Source organism: Dasypus novemcinctus, chromosome 3, assembly GCF_030445035.2.
Source record: "Dasypus novemcinctus isolate mDasNov1 chromosome 3, mDasNov1.1.hap2, whole genome shotgun sequence".
NCBI lineage: Eukaryota > Metazoa > Chordata > Mammalia > Cingulata > Dasypodidae > Dasypus > Dasypus novemcinctus.
This window is the reverse complement of record NC_080675.1, coordinates 165,479,374-165,497,708: the sequence shown is the minus strand read 5'-3', so window position 1 is coordinate 165,497,708 and position 18,335 is coordinate 165,479,374. Positions and strand designations below refer to the sequence as shown.

General features: G+C 47.0%; 1 protein-coding gene and 1 long non-coding RNA gene across 3 annotated transcripts in view; one reads left to right on the top strand and one right to left on the bottom strand.

Moving 5' to 3' along the window:
• Positions 1-12,218, top strand: part of SLCO3A1 (solute carrier organic anion transporter family member 3A1) — a 295,681-nt gene extending 283,463 nt beyond the window's left edge. Inside the window, exons 10-11 of one of the 2 annotated variants that reach the window (XM_004468091.5) lie at positions 2,636-2,878; positions 11,550-12,218. In XM_004468091.5, the coding sequence (XP_004468148.2) occupies positions 2,636-2,878; positions 11,550-11,632 (326 nt within the window). In that variant the 3' untranslated portion in view covers positions 11,633-12,218. Of the gene's footprint in view, positions 1-2,635; positions 6,278-11,549 lie in introns of those variants that run through there. The other variant, XM_004468090.5, reaches the window with a different exon arrangement.
• On the bottom strand, positions 3,227-10,849 carry LOC131278048 (uncharacterized). The gene is made up of 3 exons (XR_009185180.1): positions 10,726-10,849; positions 4,806-4,901; positions 3,227-3,361 (listed from the first exon to the last, which is right to left on the bottom strand). It is a non-coding gene; the product is annotated as an uncharacterized lncRNA (long non-coding RNA).
• Positions 12,219-18,335: the final 6,117 nt, after the last annotated feature.

Sequence of the window (18,335 nt, the reverse complement as noted above, 5' to 3'; positions counted from 1 at the left end):
TCACACTGCATTGGTGTCCATTCTCACCTCAGCCCTGATGGCACAGAGGGTATTAGCTCCATGTTAAAGATGAAGAAACTTTATCTTCAAAGGTAAGGCTTCCTGAGATAAGTGACCTCTTGCCCCAGAGCTTTCGGCTCCTTACATTAAAGATTCTTTGTTCTCTACCATAGATGTTCTCCAGGATATTTTTTAAATTTCCAAGACACTTAGCTATCTAACTTATCACTGTTTGAAGGCTTTTTCTAACTCTTACCAGGGCATTGCCATCTGGTAGCAGAGCATGGCAATAGGCAGGATAAAATGGACATCTTTAGCTCATAGAGATATGCTCTACTTTAAAGACTGCCCAATATGGTAAAAATTGACAACTCAAAAACAGGTACATGAAGGCATCACACATTGGCGTGTTAGGGGGTTACTTTGGTTTAATCGAGTGTCAGTCAGTGGTTCCTTCATATTTCACATCTCCTTTGATGTATTTTAAATACGAAGTAGTTTGCCAAACTTGGATTTGCATACAACTCCTCAGGTAACTATGCATTGTGAGGCAAGGGACACCTATCCCTTCGGTTCTTCTGATGCCAAAGCTTTGACTGGAGGTGTTATTTCTATTCTTCACACCCCATTGCCTGGTAGAGTGAAATGACCACATGACATTTCACAAGAGGCAAGAGGGAGGGAAAAGAGGAACATTTGAGAGCTAATCAGAGCATAATAAAACCCTGAAAAGTAAAAAGGTGACTGAATTGAAATAGCCCCGTTCATCTCCAAATCTATCCATCATTTCAAGTGGTTCCAGATCTCCATTTCTTTGCCTAAACGATGTGGAGTATGGCTTGTTGCCGTGGCATTTCCTCCCCTTGGTTCTGTCCGAGTTAAATGAAGAAAGGCGTTTGTTGAGCAGGGAGAACACACAGCAGCTGCTGGGCAGGTCTCGAGCCCCTGGGCAGCCGTCTGGACTGCAGAGGGGGCTGGGGATATGCTGCTCCACCTGGCAGGACCCACCCGACCAGGGAAACGAGAGCAGGGCACAGGTCATGCGGGATTCTTGAGCTTGGGGTTTATTCAAACTCGGGAGGCTTAATGGGGTTTCAAATAGAATTCCTTCTCAGGGGTTTCGCTTTGGGGTAACAGGCGACAGCAGGAGGGGGCTGAGGAGAAGCACTGCGGGCCCTGGGCCTGGGGGAGCTGGGAGCACTGCCAGCCTCATTAGCTCTGAGAGGATGACGCAGTCACCCTCCCGCTCCAACCCGGGCCTTCCAGTAAAACCGAGGGCAGACCTGCTTCCTTCCTTAGCCTTTCCTTCCCCAGGCTGCCCTCTGAGGCTCCGCGAAGCTCATACTCATCTATTGCGCAGGCCGACCTATTCCGGCGAGCGTGGAGGGGCCTTGGGGGTGTTTGAATCCCCAGAACCGTGCATGTGATGGGGAGGGGAGGTGCATTTCTCTGGGCTGGGGGTCTTTATCCTCTCAAGTTTTCAGAGAGGCTTTCCTAATGAAAATGAAACTCAGGCCCCAGGGCTGGCCAGGAGGGGGCACTCCGGGGGGAGAGAGGCCCGCAGTGAGCATGGAGAAGGGTCCCCTGGGGCTCCCGAGGTCTCTCACTGGGGGGGTCAGCATGCTCTGGCCTCAGGGACCCATTTTTTTTCTGGAACAATTCCTTTGCCTCCATTGCTTCTCCCATAGCACAGGGCAAACCAATGTTGTTTTTTCCCCACAGTCCAGAAAGACCTGGGGATGTTTTAGTTTCCCATGTTTACAGTGCTGGTGACCGGGGCCTAGACATTCTGATGTAATTGGTCTGGTCTGAGCCCCCTCAGATGATTCCAAGGTGCAGCCAGGATTGAGAGGCAGTTAGCTAGAGGATAACAGCAGGGAAGTAAACACAGAACCGAACACAGTGTGGCAGATGGTTTTTCTCTCCTTGGTCGTTTTGGTGCCTGGCGGTAGCTGCCTTAAACACTCTTGTGTGAAGTTTTTAAAGCAGGTTCCAGCTCGCAGTGAGATGCATCCACTTGCAGTGCTAAGGTCCAGGGGAGGGGAGTCATCAGCATGCAAGTAGTTTCCATCCTTGGACGAAATACATTGCATTCTTAAAATAACATTTGCATGTTCAAATTCTGGTCCCTTCTGAGTTCCGGTTCCCTGGGCTCAAGAGCACGCACAGCCCCAAAAGTCCTCGGGCGAGTAGGAAACCTCTGTGCCAGTTTCCTCTCCGAGGCGGCACTTCTTTGAGTGACCCCAGGAATGCCCCCCTCCCCTTCAGCTCTGAGAGGATGACAGTCGTTATCCCCATGATGGCTGCCGTTAATTTGTGGTTATCGTGTGCCAGGCGCTGTTCTAAATGCTTCCTCCTGTACTGACTGAACTACTCAGTCCTCAGAGGAAACTCACAAGGACCGTGCTGCTCTCGCCCCCCTGTAGAGCACTGTGCGGGAGGGAAGGGCCGAGCTGGGACTCACACCCACCCGGTTTGAACCTCTGTGCCTGCCGTACACCTGCCGGGAATCACCCGGCAGCGCGGCAGGGCTGTCACACGAGACGCACCCACCCCCAAGCGCACAGGGGCGCCCGTGCCCCCCTGGAACCAGCCCCCAGAGCCAGCAGACTCACTGTTCTTTCCCTTCTCACAGGTTTCATCCCCCCGCCCCTCATCTTCGGGGCCGGCATCGACTCCACCTGCCTGTTCTGGAGCACGTTCTGTGGGGAGCAAGGCGCCTGCGCGCTCTACGACAACGTGGTCTACCGCTACCTGTACGTCAGCATCGCCATCGCGCTCAAGTCCTTCGCCTTCCTCCTCTACACCACCACGTGGCAGTGCCTGCGGAAAAACTATAAACGCTACATCAAAAACCACGAGGGCGGGCTGAGCACCAGTGAGTTCTTTGCCTCTACTCTGACCCTAGACAATCTGGGGAGGGACCCTGTGCCCGCACACCAGACACATAGGACAAAATTTATCTATAACCTCGAAGATCATGAGTGGTGTGAGAACATGGAGTCCGTTTTATAGTGACTAAAGAGGGCTGGACTCTTAGTAATCCAAGAGTCGTTTTTCTTACAAAAATAAAATAAAAAAAAGGTTTAAAAAAATTTTTCAACACACACAGAGACACATACGCACGTCCACACCCCTCTATCCTTTTTCTCAAAGTCAGAGCCAGACAGGATTCAAAATAAGGAGCGCGTGGGAGCCCGCGTTTGGCCCGCGGCGGGGGTCCCGGAGGACGCGAGTTCTGCTGGGGTCAGAGTCTGCTCTCGGAAGGCGCCGCTCGGGTTTCAGGACGCCAACAGCTGCAAGCAAGAGGCACTGCCAAAATTCAGGGAACAGTGGTGGCCAGCTTGGAGGACGGACGTTTCTGGATATACATACACATACAAAACAGAAGGCAACATTAAAAAAAAAAAAGAAAGAAACAAAAAGTCTACTAAAGCAAACACACGTTGACAACATTGCCAGGAGGAGCACTAGTGACAGCCCCCAGCCACCTTCTCCCTCCGTGGGGATGGGGTGGGACGTTGCGCCCGTTGGAGGAGTGGAAGCCCCATTCCCCTCTCTCACTTTCGCAATAGGGGTCCCCCCCGCCCCGTCTGCCTATGGTTCAGGGCCCCCCCCCCCCCCCGCGATCTCTGGGCGATGCTCACGGGGGATCAGGGCTGGACTCTGGAACTGGCACCTCTCACCAGCTCCATTTCCATGTTCAAGACTGAGGGCCTGGGGGAAGCCGGGAGCGGGGGGGGGAGGCCAGCGCCGAACCTTCCCTCGGCAGCGGTGCCCCCCCAGGTGGCGGGGTCCTGCCGCCCCCCAGCCCCACAGAATGACCTCAGGAAGCAGTGGGCCTCGGCAGGCTATGACTGACTCCGCTCAGAGCCGTTGAGCCCCATCTTAGTCCAAGTCATTTGCTTACATTTGCCAAACATTTTGCTGGTTTTTTTTACAAAAACAATGCATATGGATTTCCAACTGTTGTATGTATAATCCTCTAATACTATTTTTAACTCCATCTCAAGCCTGTGTTAACCCTTCAGTCACTAACACAGTTCTCTAGGCCGAATTTATGATGCTGGTTGCTTTTCTCCTTTTTTAATGCACCAAAAAATATAATGTGATTCAAGGGATGCAATTCATCTATTGTAGTTTTTTATCATTTTATTTTCATTCAGATATTCTACAAAAACAGTAAGGATATATATGTGTACTGAGAAGAAGGGGGCAAAAAATGCTCCCAAAAGAGAGCATATATATGCAGCCAGCCTTTTAAAAGAATCGCATTCGAAACAATAGAGGAGAACGTGAGGAATTGCAAATTTGCCTTCTCACTTGATTCCCCATGAATCAGTGATCACTGTCATGGGAAAGCCTTTTATGCTCCACTTTCCAAGAGGCATTCTTTTTTTGCCTGTGGAGGGACAGATGTAGGGTTTAGGGGTGGGGGGGGGGGTGAAACGGGCATCCAGGCACAGGTGCAAAGCAAGACGAGAAAGACAGGTTTTCCTACCAAAAGCTGTGGAGCAGGCAGTGGCATCAGTGATAATGAATTTGTTGACCCACAGGCTCCTGGAAGCTCCTGCATGTCCAGTGCTTGAAAACATCAATAATGTTTTCAGGGTCCATTTTGAGCTGAGGCCTTTGTGTTTTGAAAGTGGCTGAATCTTAAACAGCTAGAGAATGAACCTCTCAGTGTTTGGGATAAGAATTACCTGGGGAAACATCTTGCAGCCAGCAAACTCAGCCTTATCAGGCTATTTCCATAAAGAGTCAGGGCTTACGTGCACACACACACACAAAACACATAGACATACACGGTCCAGTTGACTTGCCCTTCACGCTTCTTCAGTGAACGTCATCCATGCCACACTCACGGTGTGAAAAAGACCTCACGGGTTGGTTTTTCTTCACTTCACACATGCATTTGCAGTTCACCGACCAGCAATAAAAGAATCGAGAAAAAAGGGGGGGGGAGTAAGGGTGTGTCACATTTTTAATGAGATTTGAGTGATAGCCCAAAACTAGAGAAAGCATTGAGCAAGGATGACCCAAAAAAAAGCTGGTGTCATGGTGTGGTGGCACCATGATCAGCTGCCTGGGACATGATACATCCAGAACGGTCCTTTTATCTGTTTAGTTTTAGTCTGTCTTTGTTTCTGAAAATGAGGGCACTCATGAGTACATTAACTAGTGAATGGAGGTGAGGGTTGGCTCTCCAATTCATAAAATATGTATGCGCTCTCACTTCAAAGGCTTTGATGAACATTCTGTACAGGTTTTGGTTTAGTTTTGTTTTGAAACTGTGCTGCTAATAGGTCACTGCCCTCATTTATTACGACATACCTCTCCAAATTCAGTGCACCTGCAGTGAGGCCGTATAACCTAGTATTTCATAGGGCTATTTGCTTTTTTAAAAAATTCTGCTTGTAAAACCCTTTGCATTTTGGATTTATGGTTGCTAAGATTAAAGGATGAACAAGAATAAGATGTTAGAATGACAAAAGAAAACAACTCCAGGTGAAGTTTTATTGGCAATTGGATATAAATTTCAAGTCTGCCATTGAAAGATGGCTCTCAAGTGTGTTGTGTCACATTTTCCAGTTTGAACCTCTGTCTCATCCTACAGACAGTCTAGTTTTAATTTTCCTTTTGTGCTGCAAAGAACCATTGTACACATAATGCTAGATCCAACCCCTTGATGATTCATTTGGTTTTGAGTGGTATTTTAGAATAAGATTCCCTAGTAAGATCTCCCCTGGACTTACACAATTGTAAGGGACACAATAAACCTAGAAAGTGAATACTAGAGTTCTCTCTCTTGTGCTGCAAACTCCTCCACCATCTTAGTTAAACATGCCCAGAAATGGATGAAAAATTCTTTTTGTTGCAACTTTTGACAGATTTTTTTTTACTCATGTATAAACCAAGAGGTTTTTATCAATATTATATATTCTCCCTAAGAAATAAGCACACTTTGTAAAAGCGTCTCTCTCCAGGGTTCAGAGGGTTTGCCATCTTCCCCCAGCTGTGGCTGTAGGCTGGGAGGGAAGACGGCAGCTTTGCTCCCTACCGAAGGAAGGCCGTGAGCCTCCGGGGCACCCTTGGGACAAACTCCAGAAGGCTGCAGCATGTGAGCTTTCCTCGAACTAATGAAGGAGCAAGAGAAGCCTCCTCTCACAGTCCCCCTAAGGAGTGTGCTGGTAGCACTTAACAGGCGAAATAATAAGGGGAAGCCAAAAACTAAGGGAATGGTTTGAAAGAGTTTCTAGTGTCTTCTGAAAAGAAAGTAGTGTGCTTCTCCATGAAAAAAAAAAAGAAAAAAGAAAAAATATATATATTCTTCATCACCTTACAATGGAATAGCTAACCCTAATGATGATTTTGACAGTTTGGTTGAAATGATGCCTGAATATACAAATCCCAAGTCCACGTCCCTGTCTCCAGTAGTCACCAAAAGCTTCCACTCAGACATGGCAACCTTTCCCAGCCCACAGCCTGAGGTAGCCCACAGCCACATTCCATTCAAGGGCCAACAGCGGGTCCCTGGGATGGTAGCCACACAGCTCCTGAGGAATTCTCTCAGAAAAGATTAAAAACAACAACACAGAAAGAGAGATACAAAGGCACACTCTCACACACACAGACCATCTTTGTCCTTTTCCTCAAAATCAGAGCCAAATGGCATCCTCCATCCTCAGCAGCGGTTGCTAATGGAGCTCTTCCATACCTTCTGGTTGACTGGTTGAGACCATGCATTGAGGAACAAAGTAGAGGGGAGATATATATATATATATATATATTTCCTCAGGGAAACCCTCTGAGGAAAATTAGTTGCCTCCACACAGGCCTTCCCACTGGTTTTCTTGCTGTCTGCTACTTCAGGTCCTGGAAAGTATGGTTTCTTCTCCACCCACCCAACTCCTCAGCAGCATTAAACGATAAAGGGCCACCTGTAGAAACCAGTGCAGCTGGTCGTACAGGCAGGTCAGAAGGGCAGGATGAGCTTCTGTTCCAGTTTGGTGGAGTTACACCGTATTTTGTTGCCATTTGTCTATTTGGTTTGATTTAGTTGAGGGAAGAAAACCAGGCAAGCGTTTTTCCAGTCCCACAGAAGGAGAATATGTGTTGTCTGGTGACATTCTAGCCTGGCTATTGCAAAGGCTGAGAGAACCAGGTGTCTGGCCCGAAGCCAGAATAAAGTATCACACATGCTGCAGGGACTAGACTCCCACCCTGAGCTTGAGCCCTTGCCTCCTTGTTGGCCTTCCCTCAGCCGTGCTCTGTGGAACTGTTTCCCTTTAGGTGAGAATCCAGTTCAAATACCCAAGAGGTCCCAGGTTTTCCAAGAGAGGGGACTGGTGAAATTATATTCACCCCAGATAATTAATTGGGGATCCACATATAGTCCCTGCCATCCTCTTTCTGCCCTGCCATCCTCGCTCAGAAGGTCCACCTCTCCCAGCTCCGTCCAAATGCCTTGACTCTGAACAGCTGTGGAGACCTGAGCTCTTAGAGCACCTGGCCCTAAATGACAGGATGTGGGCCCCCCACCCCTACCCCAGGGTGTTACCATTGCTCAGGAGTCAATTGGAAAGATAGAGGACTCTGATTGGTGGTGTATGCAGGGGAGCCTCTTATGGGGGCCGGTTGCCTCCAGTGACACATTCCACACTGACTGCCCGCGGCCACCCATCCCTGCCTCTCCCTACTCACATTTGTAAGTGACCTCAGCAACCCAAAGGGCTTGGTCATTCACAGCAGGGAGGATGTGAGTTAAGACACCTAAAGTGGGAAATTCAGAAAAGCCAAGCTCAGAGATCCATGGAGGCAGTGGACCTGGGGACAGACTCATACTTCTCGGCACGGTTTTAACTTGGGGACTTGTGTGAGTTTGATATTTTCTAAGCACGTATTCATTCATTCATTCCTTTATTTTAAAACGTGGCTTTGTGCCAGGCACCTCATGCAAGGGTGAAGGAACCACGGTCCCTGCCCTCAAAGAGCTGACAGGTTAACAAAACGGGCAGACCAGAACACAACAGGAGCCAAGGTCTGTGTTGTGGGGGCGACAAGCGCTACTTCACGTGGTGCTAAGTTCTGCCTGGGTGGGTGGCAAGGATTGGGAAGGCTTCAGAGAGCAGGGGGTCTAGGAGCCCAGATCGAAGGGGCCCAGGTGTCTGCCAGGAGAGGCCAGAGCAGCCAAGGGAGAAGAGTTCTCCTAGACAGGACCCCTAAACCTCGGTCAGCAGACCTTTTCCAACAGGGCTAGATAAATACCTTAGCCTTTCTGGGCCATATGGTCTGTGTTGCAATTACTCAAGTCTGCCATTGTAGCAGGAAAGCAGCCCTAGACGACGTGGAAATGCATGGGAATGGCTGTGTGCCAGTAAAGCTTCATTGACTCGGCCAGGCAGGGGGTGGATTTGGCCCAAGGGCCACAGTGTGCTGCTCCCTGTTCTGGGACACAGGCTGGGGCCTGAAGCAGTGCTCAGGGGCTGCTGGTGGCAGAACACAGGCAGGGCCAATTGTGGTGCCCAAAGACCTCTGCCGTAGCCCAGGCAGAGCCATGTTGGACAGAGGGCTTTGGCTATGAGTCCGTCAGTCCTGACGTGCCTGTTTGGGAGAATCTAATTCTGAGACCTGATTTTCCAGGAATGAGGTAAGTAGCCCTTTGTTGTCAGGGTTTGTAATGGAAGGCAACATTATTTTTCTCTTCAGTAACATGGGAAACTTGAACCACAGGATCCCCACGCATCCTTCCAGTTCTGGCCCTCGGGAGTGCTACCAGTCATCCTTTTTATCCTAAATGATGCAAATGAATGTGAGAGGGGGATATGTAGGGCCTAGAGAAAGAAGAATGAAGCCAGACATGGACTGGTATTTCACCTCCCTTCCTTCTGTCCCGTCCTCACAAAGCATTTGTCATGAAAAAGCTGATAGATGTGCCAGCTCTAATAATAGCTGACGATGCTAAAGCGCTTACTATGAGCCAGCTGCTGCGTATTATATGTATTTGTTTATTTACAATCAGCGGTAACCCTGTGGGGCAGGAAATGTTATAGACGCCTTCCCATCCTCATCTTTTTTTCTCTGTAAAATGGGGCTAACAATTGGCTCAAGGTCCCAAAGCTAGAGAGTGGCAGAGCTGGGATTCAAACCTGGGTCTATGAGTCCACAGTCAGCATCCTTCGCCATTATAAGCTCTCCCTTCCTACTGGGCAAGATGTGAAGGACCCTTCTCCCGCATCTGTAGGGACTGCCTCATCAGGAAGACTGGCCCAGATGATTCTGGGGCCCTGGACACTCTCACATGCCCCCTATGACAACCAGGACACCAAGGCAGCTGGAGTCTGGGGTCATCTGTCCTCCATTATCTTCTGGTCTAAGCCTCTGAACCATCAGCCCAGCCACCCCTTACATAAAAGGTTCTACCAGAAGTGGAGAGGCGAGAGGTAATGGGAGATTTACCCACTCGAATCTATTCTGAAATGCACTTTCAAAGTGCCGAGAAGCCAGAGGGGCTTTTCATTGTCAGCTGCTAGCTCACGGGAGACCCCAGAGGGCTTTTGTCCCCAGTGCCCCTGCCATCTGCAGCATCAACCTCAGAAGGAGCCCAGCTCTGGGCCAGAGGCATCGAATGCACTGCCATGCTGGTTATTGGTTGGATATAAATCTTAACTCTATTCTTGGATTCTAGGCTTTTAGGAACAGATCCTGACATTTGTTTTTGGAACAATGATGCCGGCCAACGATCAATAGTTGGTGGTTATCATAAATTTTGAATATTTTTCCATAAGGTAATGCTATATGCTATAAATAAATGTAAGAAGCTCCATAGTACCATTTCCTGGAGGTTTAGAGACTTAGCATTCTGTAGGTTGCCATTTTGCCATCCAATTAAATCTCCCTGAAGAATGTTTTTCTTAAATTCACACTGACCTCCTAGAAGATATATTTGTCAACCGTGTTTGATTAGATCATCTAAGGCTCGAAGATGAATTGGAAGTATGCTCTGTAGGAACTTTCGTTAGAAGAGAGGACCCAACAGAACACACAAATTGTGCTCTGGTCCAGCCTCTACAGGAAGGAAGGGGCAGGGAGCTCATGCCAATTGCGGGCCTGCTGGATAACAGGTGCCCTAAACAGGTGATCCCGGGAATGCTCCCAGCCATCTTCTCACATCAGCCCTGGGGGGTTATCATTGTTTCCACTTTACAGAACAGAAAACTAAGGCTCAGCAAATCCAAGCTTCCCTGGGACACCAAGGTAATTAGAAAAGTCACTAGGAACCGATGCCAGCTCTGTCTGGTTCCCGCCCCAGGAACCCAGTGCCCTTCCCACTTCGCTGCACTGCCACCAGCGTGAGGACACAGGCCGGCGACCTGGGAAGCCCCCCCACCAAAGCCAGGAGGGCATCCACCAGCAGGAAGACCCCCCACAGAGGAGTCTCTAGTTTCACCGAGAAATGAGCCAAGAGCTGAAGGTAAGAGCTTCTGCAAAATGTTGCCTGCAGGCACAGGAATTTAAAATGAGAACAACTACTTCCACTTTAATAATTAAGCATCGGAGACCTTTAAAAACACTCCTCCTTCCTGCCTCAACCACCGCCAGATAAACAGAAGTTTTCCAGTCATTCATCTTCTATCATTTTCATTCTGCTCAGCAAGAACCAACCTCGGCTTGTCCCTGCCCCCGAGGCTTCCGGCAGAAACCGAAGGCGAGGAGAACACAAACCTTACAAAAGCCGAGCGAAGATGCTCCACGTTGCCCCGGACATGGGGACTTCTTCCTGCGCAGGCCAGAGCTCAGCTGCTAAATACTGAGGAAAGGAGCGACGTTCCGAACTCTCTCACCTTTTGCACCACCAAACAAAGTCTAAAGAGGAAAAATACACAAAGTGGAACTTTATGGCCCCACTGGGCTGCTCATTACACAGGAAAGTTGCCTGCCAGGGTCAGTGGGACCTGCTGCACTTGTGAATAACGCAGGAACAGACTTGGGTTTTTAATGAATCCCCAACATCTATTTGGGAAGTGTGGCACAGGCTTAAAAGCCTGGCTCCAGGAGGAGGTTGTTTCAGTCTCAACATGCGGTGTGTATCTTGTGGCTGAATGGAAAACAAATGGATCCAGATGCTGGGAGAGAAAACATGAGTTGAGGATGCTGGGGTTTTCGATGGCATTGAGCCACCACTTGCAACAGAGATCTCCCAGTAACAAGGTCTGTCTCTGGGGATTTATGTAGGCTAAGGATAAGTTCATGGCTGGGACACATCTTATTCACCCCATGGAAGAAACATCCACATGGGTGCTGGTATGGACACATAGATAAATATGCTTCTCGGAAAGTTTCACCTTGAAAGACATATTTGGGGCTTGGAATCTGGTCCCTTGGGGTTACATGGAAAACTGGCACTTTATGGGCATGAGCTCCTGCTCTTGCCCATTCCACTGGCAATCCATGATGCTATTAGATAAGCCTTAAAAAAAAAAATAGGAAAAGCTGAAAAAGATCGATCTCTTTTTCCTCTTGGCTCTTCTTCCCTCCTCCCCCTTTAGGCACAGAGTATCAAGACATTGAGACTGAGAAAGCCTGCCCTGAGTCACATTCGCCTTCAGAAGACTCCTTTGTGAGAAGCTGAGAGCCTGGCCCTCTTCCTCCTCCTGCAGAGAACAACCCACCACCACCCACAGACCTCGCTGGCCCGACTTAGTGTGCCCTGCCCTGCCCAAGAATCCGAGAGTCTTCTGTGTGTATTTTCTGGCCAGTGTGTGGTCCTCTGAGGCCCCCAGCACAGGCCTGTGATGCGGACCAAGCAGGTGACTTGTGGTCAGGGATCATCCAAACAGCCCTCAGAAATGGCATTTTTGCTGGGTTGCTAAAGAGTAATGTTGACCTGATGATGAGCAATTCCCCTCTGCCCATCCCTCCTTTGGGGTTGGCTTGCTGACATGCTTTAGAATACTCTCTCTCTGAAATGCTCCACTGACCGAGGGCCCCAACAGCTCTCCCAAAATCAGCCAAGGCTCGATTTTGATAGGAGGGGATGAAACATCACCCTATTCCACTGAATGGAGATAAAAGCACATACTCAATAGATTCTGAGTATGGGATTCTGTATTTTTGCAGCTTATATTTTCCAGATGAGCAGTTTAGAAATATGTGATGTAAAGTACATACTGTACGTTTGCTGAAAAAATTATATTAAAAGCACTATTTTAATTCTTCCTCTGTCTCATGCTATAATCTCTGTTATCTTTTTTGCGTCTTCACTCTTCATAAGGAGAGTGTTTCTGGTTGTGTGTGTTCTATATGTATAGGCTCTGAGATGTTCAAAAGAGTGCGGGCGTTGGAGCCAAGAGGGTTCAAATTCTCACTCCCACATTTACTCCTGGTTGAGTAAGAGATCTGACTTCCCTGAGCCCCAGTCTCATCATCTGTAAAATGGGAATCTTAACACTTACTTTATACAACTGTGATAAGATCTAAATGAGTCTGTGCGTGAAGGAGCCAAAAACAATGTCTAGCACAAAATGGACACTTACTAAATACTAATTGTTCATTGCTACCTCAACCTTTGGCTGGATACAGCTCTTATTGACACATTTAATGGTCCTGTAATGTTTTCCTTTCTGATTTTCCTGCTGTCTATAAGGCCTGGGAGAGCTGGGAATTATTTCTTGTTCATCATGACATCCACACTGTCTAGCACAGTGCATGACATTTGGTGGGTCCTCAATGAGTGAACGAATGAGGAGCACACAGCCTCACACCCATCAGCCTCACACCCATCAGCCTGTTGTCCAATTCAGCAGCCACAACAGCATTTGCCTTCTCTTGGTCCACAGATCCATCTAGAAGCTTCACTCTGTGCATGGAACTTGGGTAGCCTAACCGCCTTTTACCAGGCCTTTTCCCAATTACCCAGCTTCTCCTCCACATGCTTAGTTCACTGGCTTGACTCTTAGCTCATACAGACTGGTTATCCAGGCTGATACCTGCCACTGGCATGCATCTTAGAGTGCCCACTGCGTTACTCCACTGACCGGGCTAGAGCTCCAGACAGATGCTTGCCAGACTCCTGCACTTACTTTTCTTTTGGGTAAGACCTAGGACAATGTTGTCTTCTGGAAACAGAGCTGCTTTCTTCAAACCTCCTCCAGCTTGGGTCTTGCTGCCTACAGCCCATGTTTCTCTGAAGTTCTGCTTACCTGAAATCAAAGTTTGTTAAGCCAGTATCACTTGGCAACTCTACACCCATCCCAGGCCTGAGTTGTCTTTTCTCCCTGGAGTCTGATGAAGTAGGAAAGAGTATGCTTGGGTGAGTTACCTTCTCTAAGGCCTGCATACTCGACCTGTCAGTGCCTTGGGGACTCTTTCCTAACTTGGTCCTGTTATTTATGTGATTGTTTGTTTTTCGCAAAAGCAACATGATTTATTCTCTCTGGCATAAAAATCCCAAGAAAATGCAATTTCAACATTCTCTGCCTAATGTGGAAAGATGCTGAAGTGGCTGAAAAAGTGGTTAGTGATTCCTCTTGGGACCTGGGCTTTGTTTGCACTGGAAATTCAGTTGGAGGCAGAAGAAAGCAGGAGAGAGCTATTGTTGAAGACACCAGCACTTTCAGTCCAAAATTTCATATTTGTTTCTTATCTATAGCCCAGTTCCTTATTATGTTTTTCTTCATAAAGGTAGTCAATTTATGCAAATGTCACTCACTTGCCATTTTATCTTATCCCCACAAAGACATATTGTTTCTTATGCGGAGTCAAGAGATTCATCCTTCAACATTTATTTAAGTGGGTCCATGAGAGTTCTGTTCAGACAGGTTGTTCAGCCAACCCAGCGAGAATAGAAGGCTTAGATTAAACCACAAATGCCAACTCTTCCCAATGTCTTATCAACTACTATGAGTTTCCAGGACCTTGAGCCAAATATACATTTGGTCCATCTTGATCCAGATCCAGAAATCTAACTTGACCCCTTTCTCAGGCTTTGTGAAAGGATCATACTCCCGAGTGTTTGACTCAACCCCAAAAGCAGCCTATTTCTGTGGTCTTGAACAAGGATGCAGAACCACTAGCACATCCACTTCATGAAGAGCTGCTGCTGCTCTTTCTCCTCCTTCTTCTTTTCCTCCTCCTCAGCCTCTTCCTCTTCTTCCTCTTCTTTTAAATCTTTGTTACTTAAGGAACAGCAGCTATAGAACTGCTTCCCTAACTCTGCAGAAAAATGTCTGTAGTTAATGCATAGGGCAGAGACTGGCTTGCTTTCCAGAAAGCTCTTTAAATATCATCTTACTCTTTCTGAGTTCTTGTGTTCCCAGCTATGAAATGTATGAACATGTACCTATCTGATCCCTCAAGGAGAACTATTTCAGATCTTATAGAGTGTTTCAACAGGCAATTCTACTTCTGTTCCTAATAAGCAAATTAAGGGGTGAAATAAAGACGACAATTAATTCAGGAAACAAAGGCAGGGTGACAAGTGCATGCATTCATCTGACCCACAATATGGAAAACTGCCTCAGGGACTCTAACTTGAGATGGTAGAAGCCACTGATCTCCCTTGAAAAGGAAACCTCTTCTATGAGGCTTCCCCTGCACCGCATAGTATGGAAAAGCTTCTTCACAATCAGCTTGTGCAACTGGGAAGCATTCTGTCCCCACGCTTCACACGCCCCAGCTTAGCAGCTGGCTCCTTCTTAACCCGGATGCTTAAATTGCCCCCATTCCTACTCCTTCAGTTCTTTTGGGGGAAAGAATCTGTACTGAGACAATTATAATTCCATAGTAAAATTAGTGCTTGGACTAAGGTAAAAAAGAAAACAACCCAAAGAAATTGGCAGTCCCTCAGTTGTTTCTAAAGTAGTCGTTGCCTAGCTCTTCAAGTTGGATGCAAATCATTAGGCATTATGACACAGTGCAAGAAAACAAGATATATGTCTTGAGCAGGGCACTGAAAATAAGATTTTATTTAAACCACAATTGTGCCTGAGAACATGAGCCTCGAAGGATTATGTCATCATCAGTCATTTCCTTAGATAATGTCAGCAGATCAGTGCTGACAAAAACACCAGACAAGGGAGCAGAAGTAGCTCAGTGGCTGAGTGCCTGCTTCCCATGTACAAGGTCCTGGGTTCAATCCCCAATACTCCAAAAAAGTAAAAATAAAAGACAAAAAAAACAAAACAAATGCAAAAAACACACACCCAGACAGCTACTGGAGAGGAGAGGTACAGAACTCAGAACCCGTGCTGAGGTGGAAAGCGGCTTAGTGAACGCCTGTTTCTGATTTGCATCCACCCTCTGTTTCATAGCTTTCTGCGGTGCCTGTGAAAGATGAATCCTGGGCAAGATGGTTAACTTCACTCAGGTTTAAAGCAGGCCTGTGACTTTTAGTGAGTTAGTACACAAAGCACTCTGCAGAGTGTTTGACACATAGTAGGTTCTTTCCTCACTGGAATCGATAGGAGAGACAGGATTTCTTCGTGCAAAGGGCAGGCAGCTGGGTTTGCATCGCAGCTCAGCTGCTTCCTAGCCCTGCCAGGTTAGCAAGTCAAGTCACCTCTTTGAACCTCGGTCTTTGTAGGGATGTAAAGTGGGAAGATTACTGCCTGCTTTGCAGAAATGTTGTGAGAATTCATTACATGTATAGCCTAGCATCAGTCCCTGGTGGAGCTCAAAAAGTAATGAGTTTCATTGACAAGTATCATCTTTAGAGGTATAAATATAAAACAGCTTCTGGTTTTCAATATTTGCTACCACTGTGCTCTTTGGAAACCCTCTTTCCTGCTGGGTAGCTACTCCCTTAATGACTTCTCAGTCATTTCCTTAATTTTTGCATCATTTTTACTTATTAAAACAGTGTTGCCTCACTTATTAAGATAATCTTGATCATTTGAGAACTTTAGGTTCAGATTCCATTCAAATATCCCCACCATCATGACCACCTCCCAGGGCAGGCCAGACCCATGACTCTAGAGGCCCAGATGGGGGGGAAAGCATGATCTGCTCACTCCCACCCCTTTCACTGCCAGAGCTTGGCTCCTGCTGGAGGTATTGATACTGAAGAAAGACCATTTATGGCTAAGCTTGCTTTCATCGTGGGTCGTCACTGCTAATCTAACCCCCTGTGCAAAGTACTGGTGTGGAGGGAGGTAAGTCCCAACGAGTCCAGCTGAAGGATGCAAACCCAAGGGGATCCCCTGGGTCTTGGGACTCAAGAGGCAGCTCCAACTGCCCATAGACCATCAGTTGCCAGCCATGGGCGTCCTCCCACATCCCCACCCCACCCCCAGTAAGCATCTGTTCCCTGGTGCTGGACAAATCCCTGGAAAATCCACAGCCCCCTCCCCTGAGCTCTGGGCTTGAGGTGTGAGCAGGATCATTACCTCCACCTCTTTGTAACAGGTCACTCCCGAGGGCTGCCCTTCCCTCCCTCAAGGCCATACCACAGCCCCACCTCTGCATGGTCCTTCACTCCCCTCTGCCCATCCCACTCTAATAACAGCAGGGCCCGTGGGCAAACCCCTGGGTTCGGCAGACATCTAACCAGTGTGCTGTTTGCCAGTCTCCCCTTCTTAACCTACCCCCGACCTTTACAAGAATTGCTTTGGGGACCCACTTCCCTCAATTTTGGGGACAGAAATCAGTCAGGGCTCCTCTTCATGAACATCACTCCTCCTGCCCCCCAAATGGTGACCTCCCACACTCTTCTCCAGCCCTTTATGTATGGGAGGAAATGTGGAGATCAGAGCAGGGAGTTGGTAGTGCCAGTTTTATGGGAACGGGAAAAACTCAAAAGATTCCCCCAGCATATCACACCACCCCATTTTGCCATTATCATCAAAAGAGGAAGCTGGCCAGCAGGTGGCGATAAAGATAGAGGACTCTATGAGTCTATGAGGGAAGTCTCAACGTTTCCAAATGAACCACCTTATGATAACCTACAGAGACCTTCTAGCCTGCGGGGAGTTCATTATTTATAGGTCTCACACTTAATCAAAGAATATTGATCCTCGGTCTGTTATGGAGCCCTGAACGGCAGGAGCCCTGTGGAGAGATCCCAGGAACACTGTACTCAATAAAATGACAATCTAGATGGAATAAAAGCCTCCATATAGTAATAATAATAATACAACCTTTATGATACAAGACTTATCCAACTGCTCTCATTAAGTGATAAAGACATGAGAGAAAGAGAGAGGCAGGAAAGCCCTACAAATTGGAGTAGCCAGATAAAGCATTCCCAAGGAGGAGAGACATACAAAGGTCTCAAAGGAAAAATCTCTCGAGTAGGCTCCAGGTATGATGCCTTGTCCTGTCCATCGGACTGGGTTTCCAAAAGGAGGGAAGGAAGTGGTTAGGAAAGTAAAATACTGATACACAGACACTAGGATAACAATGATGATATACCAAGAACTGGGCTAAGGTCTTTACAAATACTGTCCCATTTAACTCTCATTTAACTCCTGGAGAGCACAAATCATTTCATATCAGTCTATGGGCCTGGATTTGAACCTGGGTTCTGATACTTGTTGCCTATATGACCATGTGTTCTTCATCAATAAGATGAAGACATCATGCCCATTTCATAGGGAGTTTGGGAGGATTCCAACCTCAGCACTCTATGTGGCATCTAGAAAATGCCCAAGATTATCAGGGCTCCTCCTCCTCTTGGGCACAGACCTGTTCTCTCATATTTCCAGGTCATTGGACAGAGGGTTAAATTTCCAATAGAGCTAACTTGCATGGGTAAATAATTATAACAGCAATTATCTCCCTGAGGGCAATTATTTGCCATCGCCATTTGCACCCACTAAAATAACCTGCATAAGAAGCAGAGTCACCCATTGGCAGATAAGCATTATTAAATTGAAAGAATGACAGCTGATGGCTGATTGGATTAATAAAAGAAATTTATTCCCCAGAGGTATTTCAGAAATGATTCTCCAAGGTGGGTCATATTTTTTAAAAGCTCATTCTCTGAATTCAAATTATGTATTAATTCCTTTCTCTGAGAAGCTAAAACTACAATGGGTTTTTAAACCACACACACACAAATCCTCTTGATCTTTGTATAAAGATAGACATATAAAAGAGATAGTATTTAGTGGGAAAACAATTCAGCAAATATTTTAATCAGATATATTTGCTGGTTTGAGAATTATATTTTTAAAAATGAGCAAAGACTGTAATATAAACTGATCACTCTTCACAAATCTAAATAATTTTCTGCCCTTAAATGCCACAAGTATATCACAGTCATATGGCTATTTGGCTAAAAAAAATCTTTAACAATTAAATTTACAAATGCTTTTCTTATTTCTCATGAATTCCAC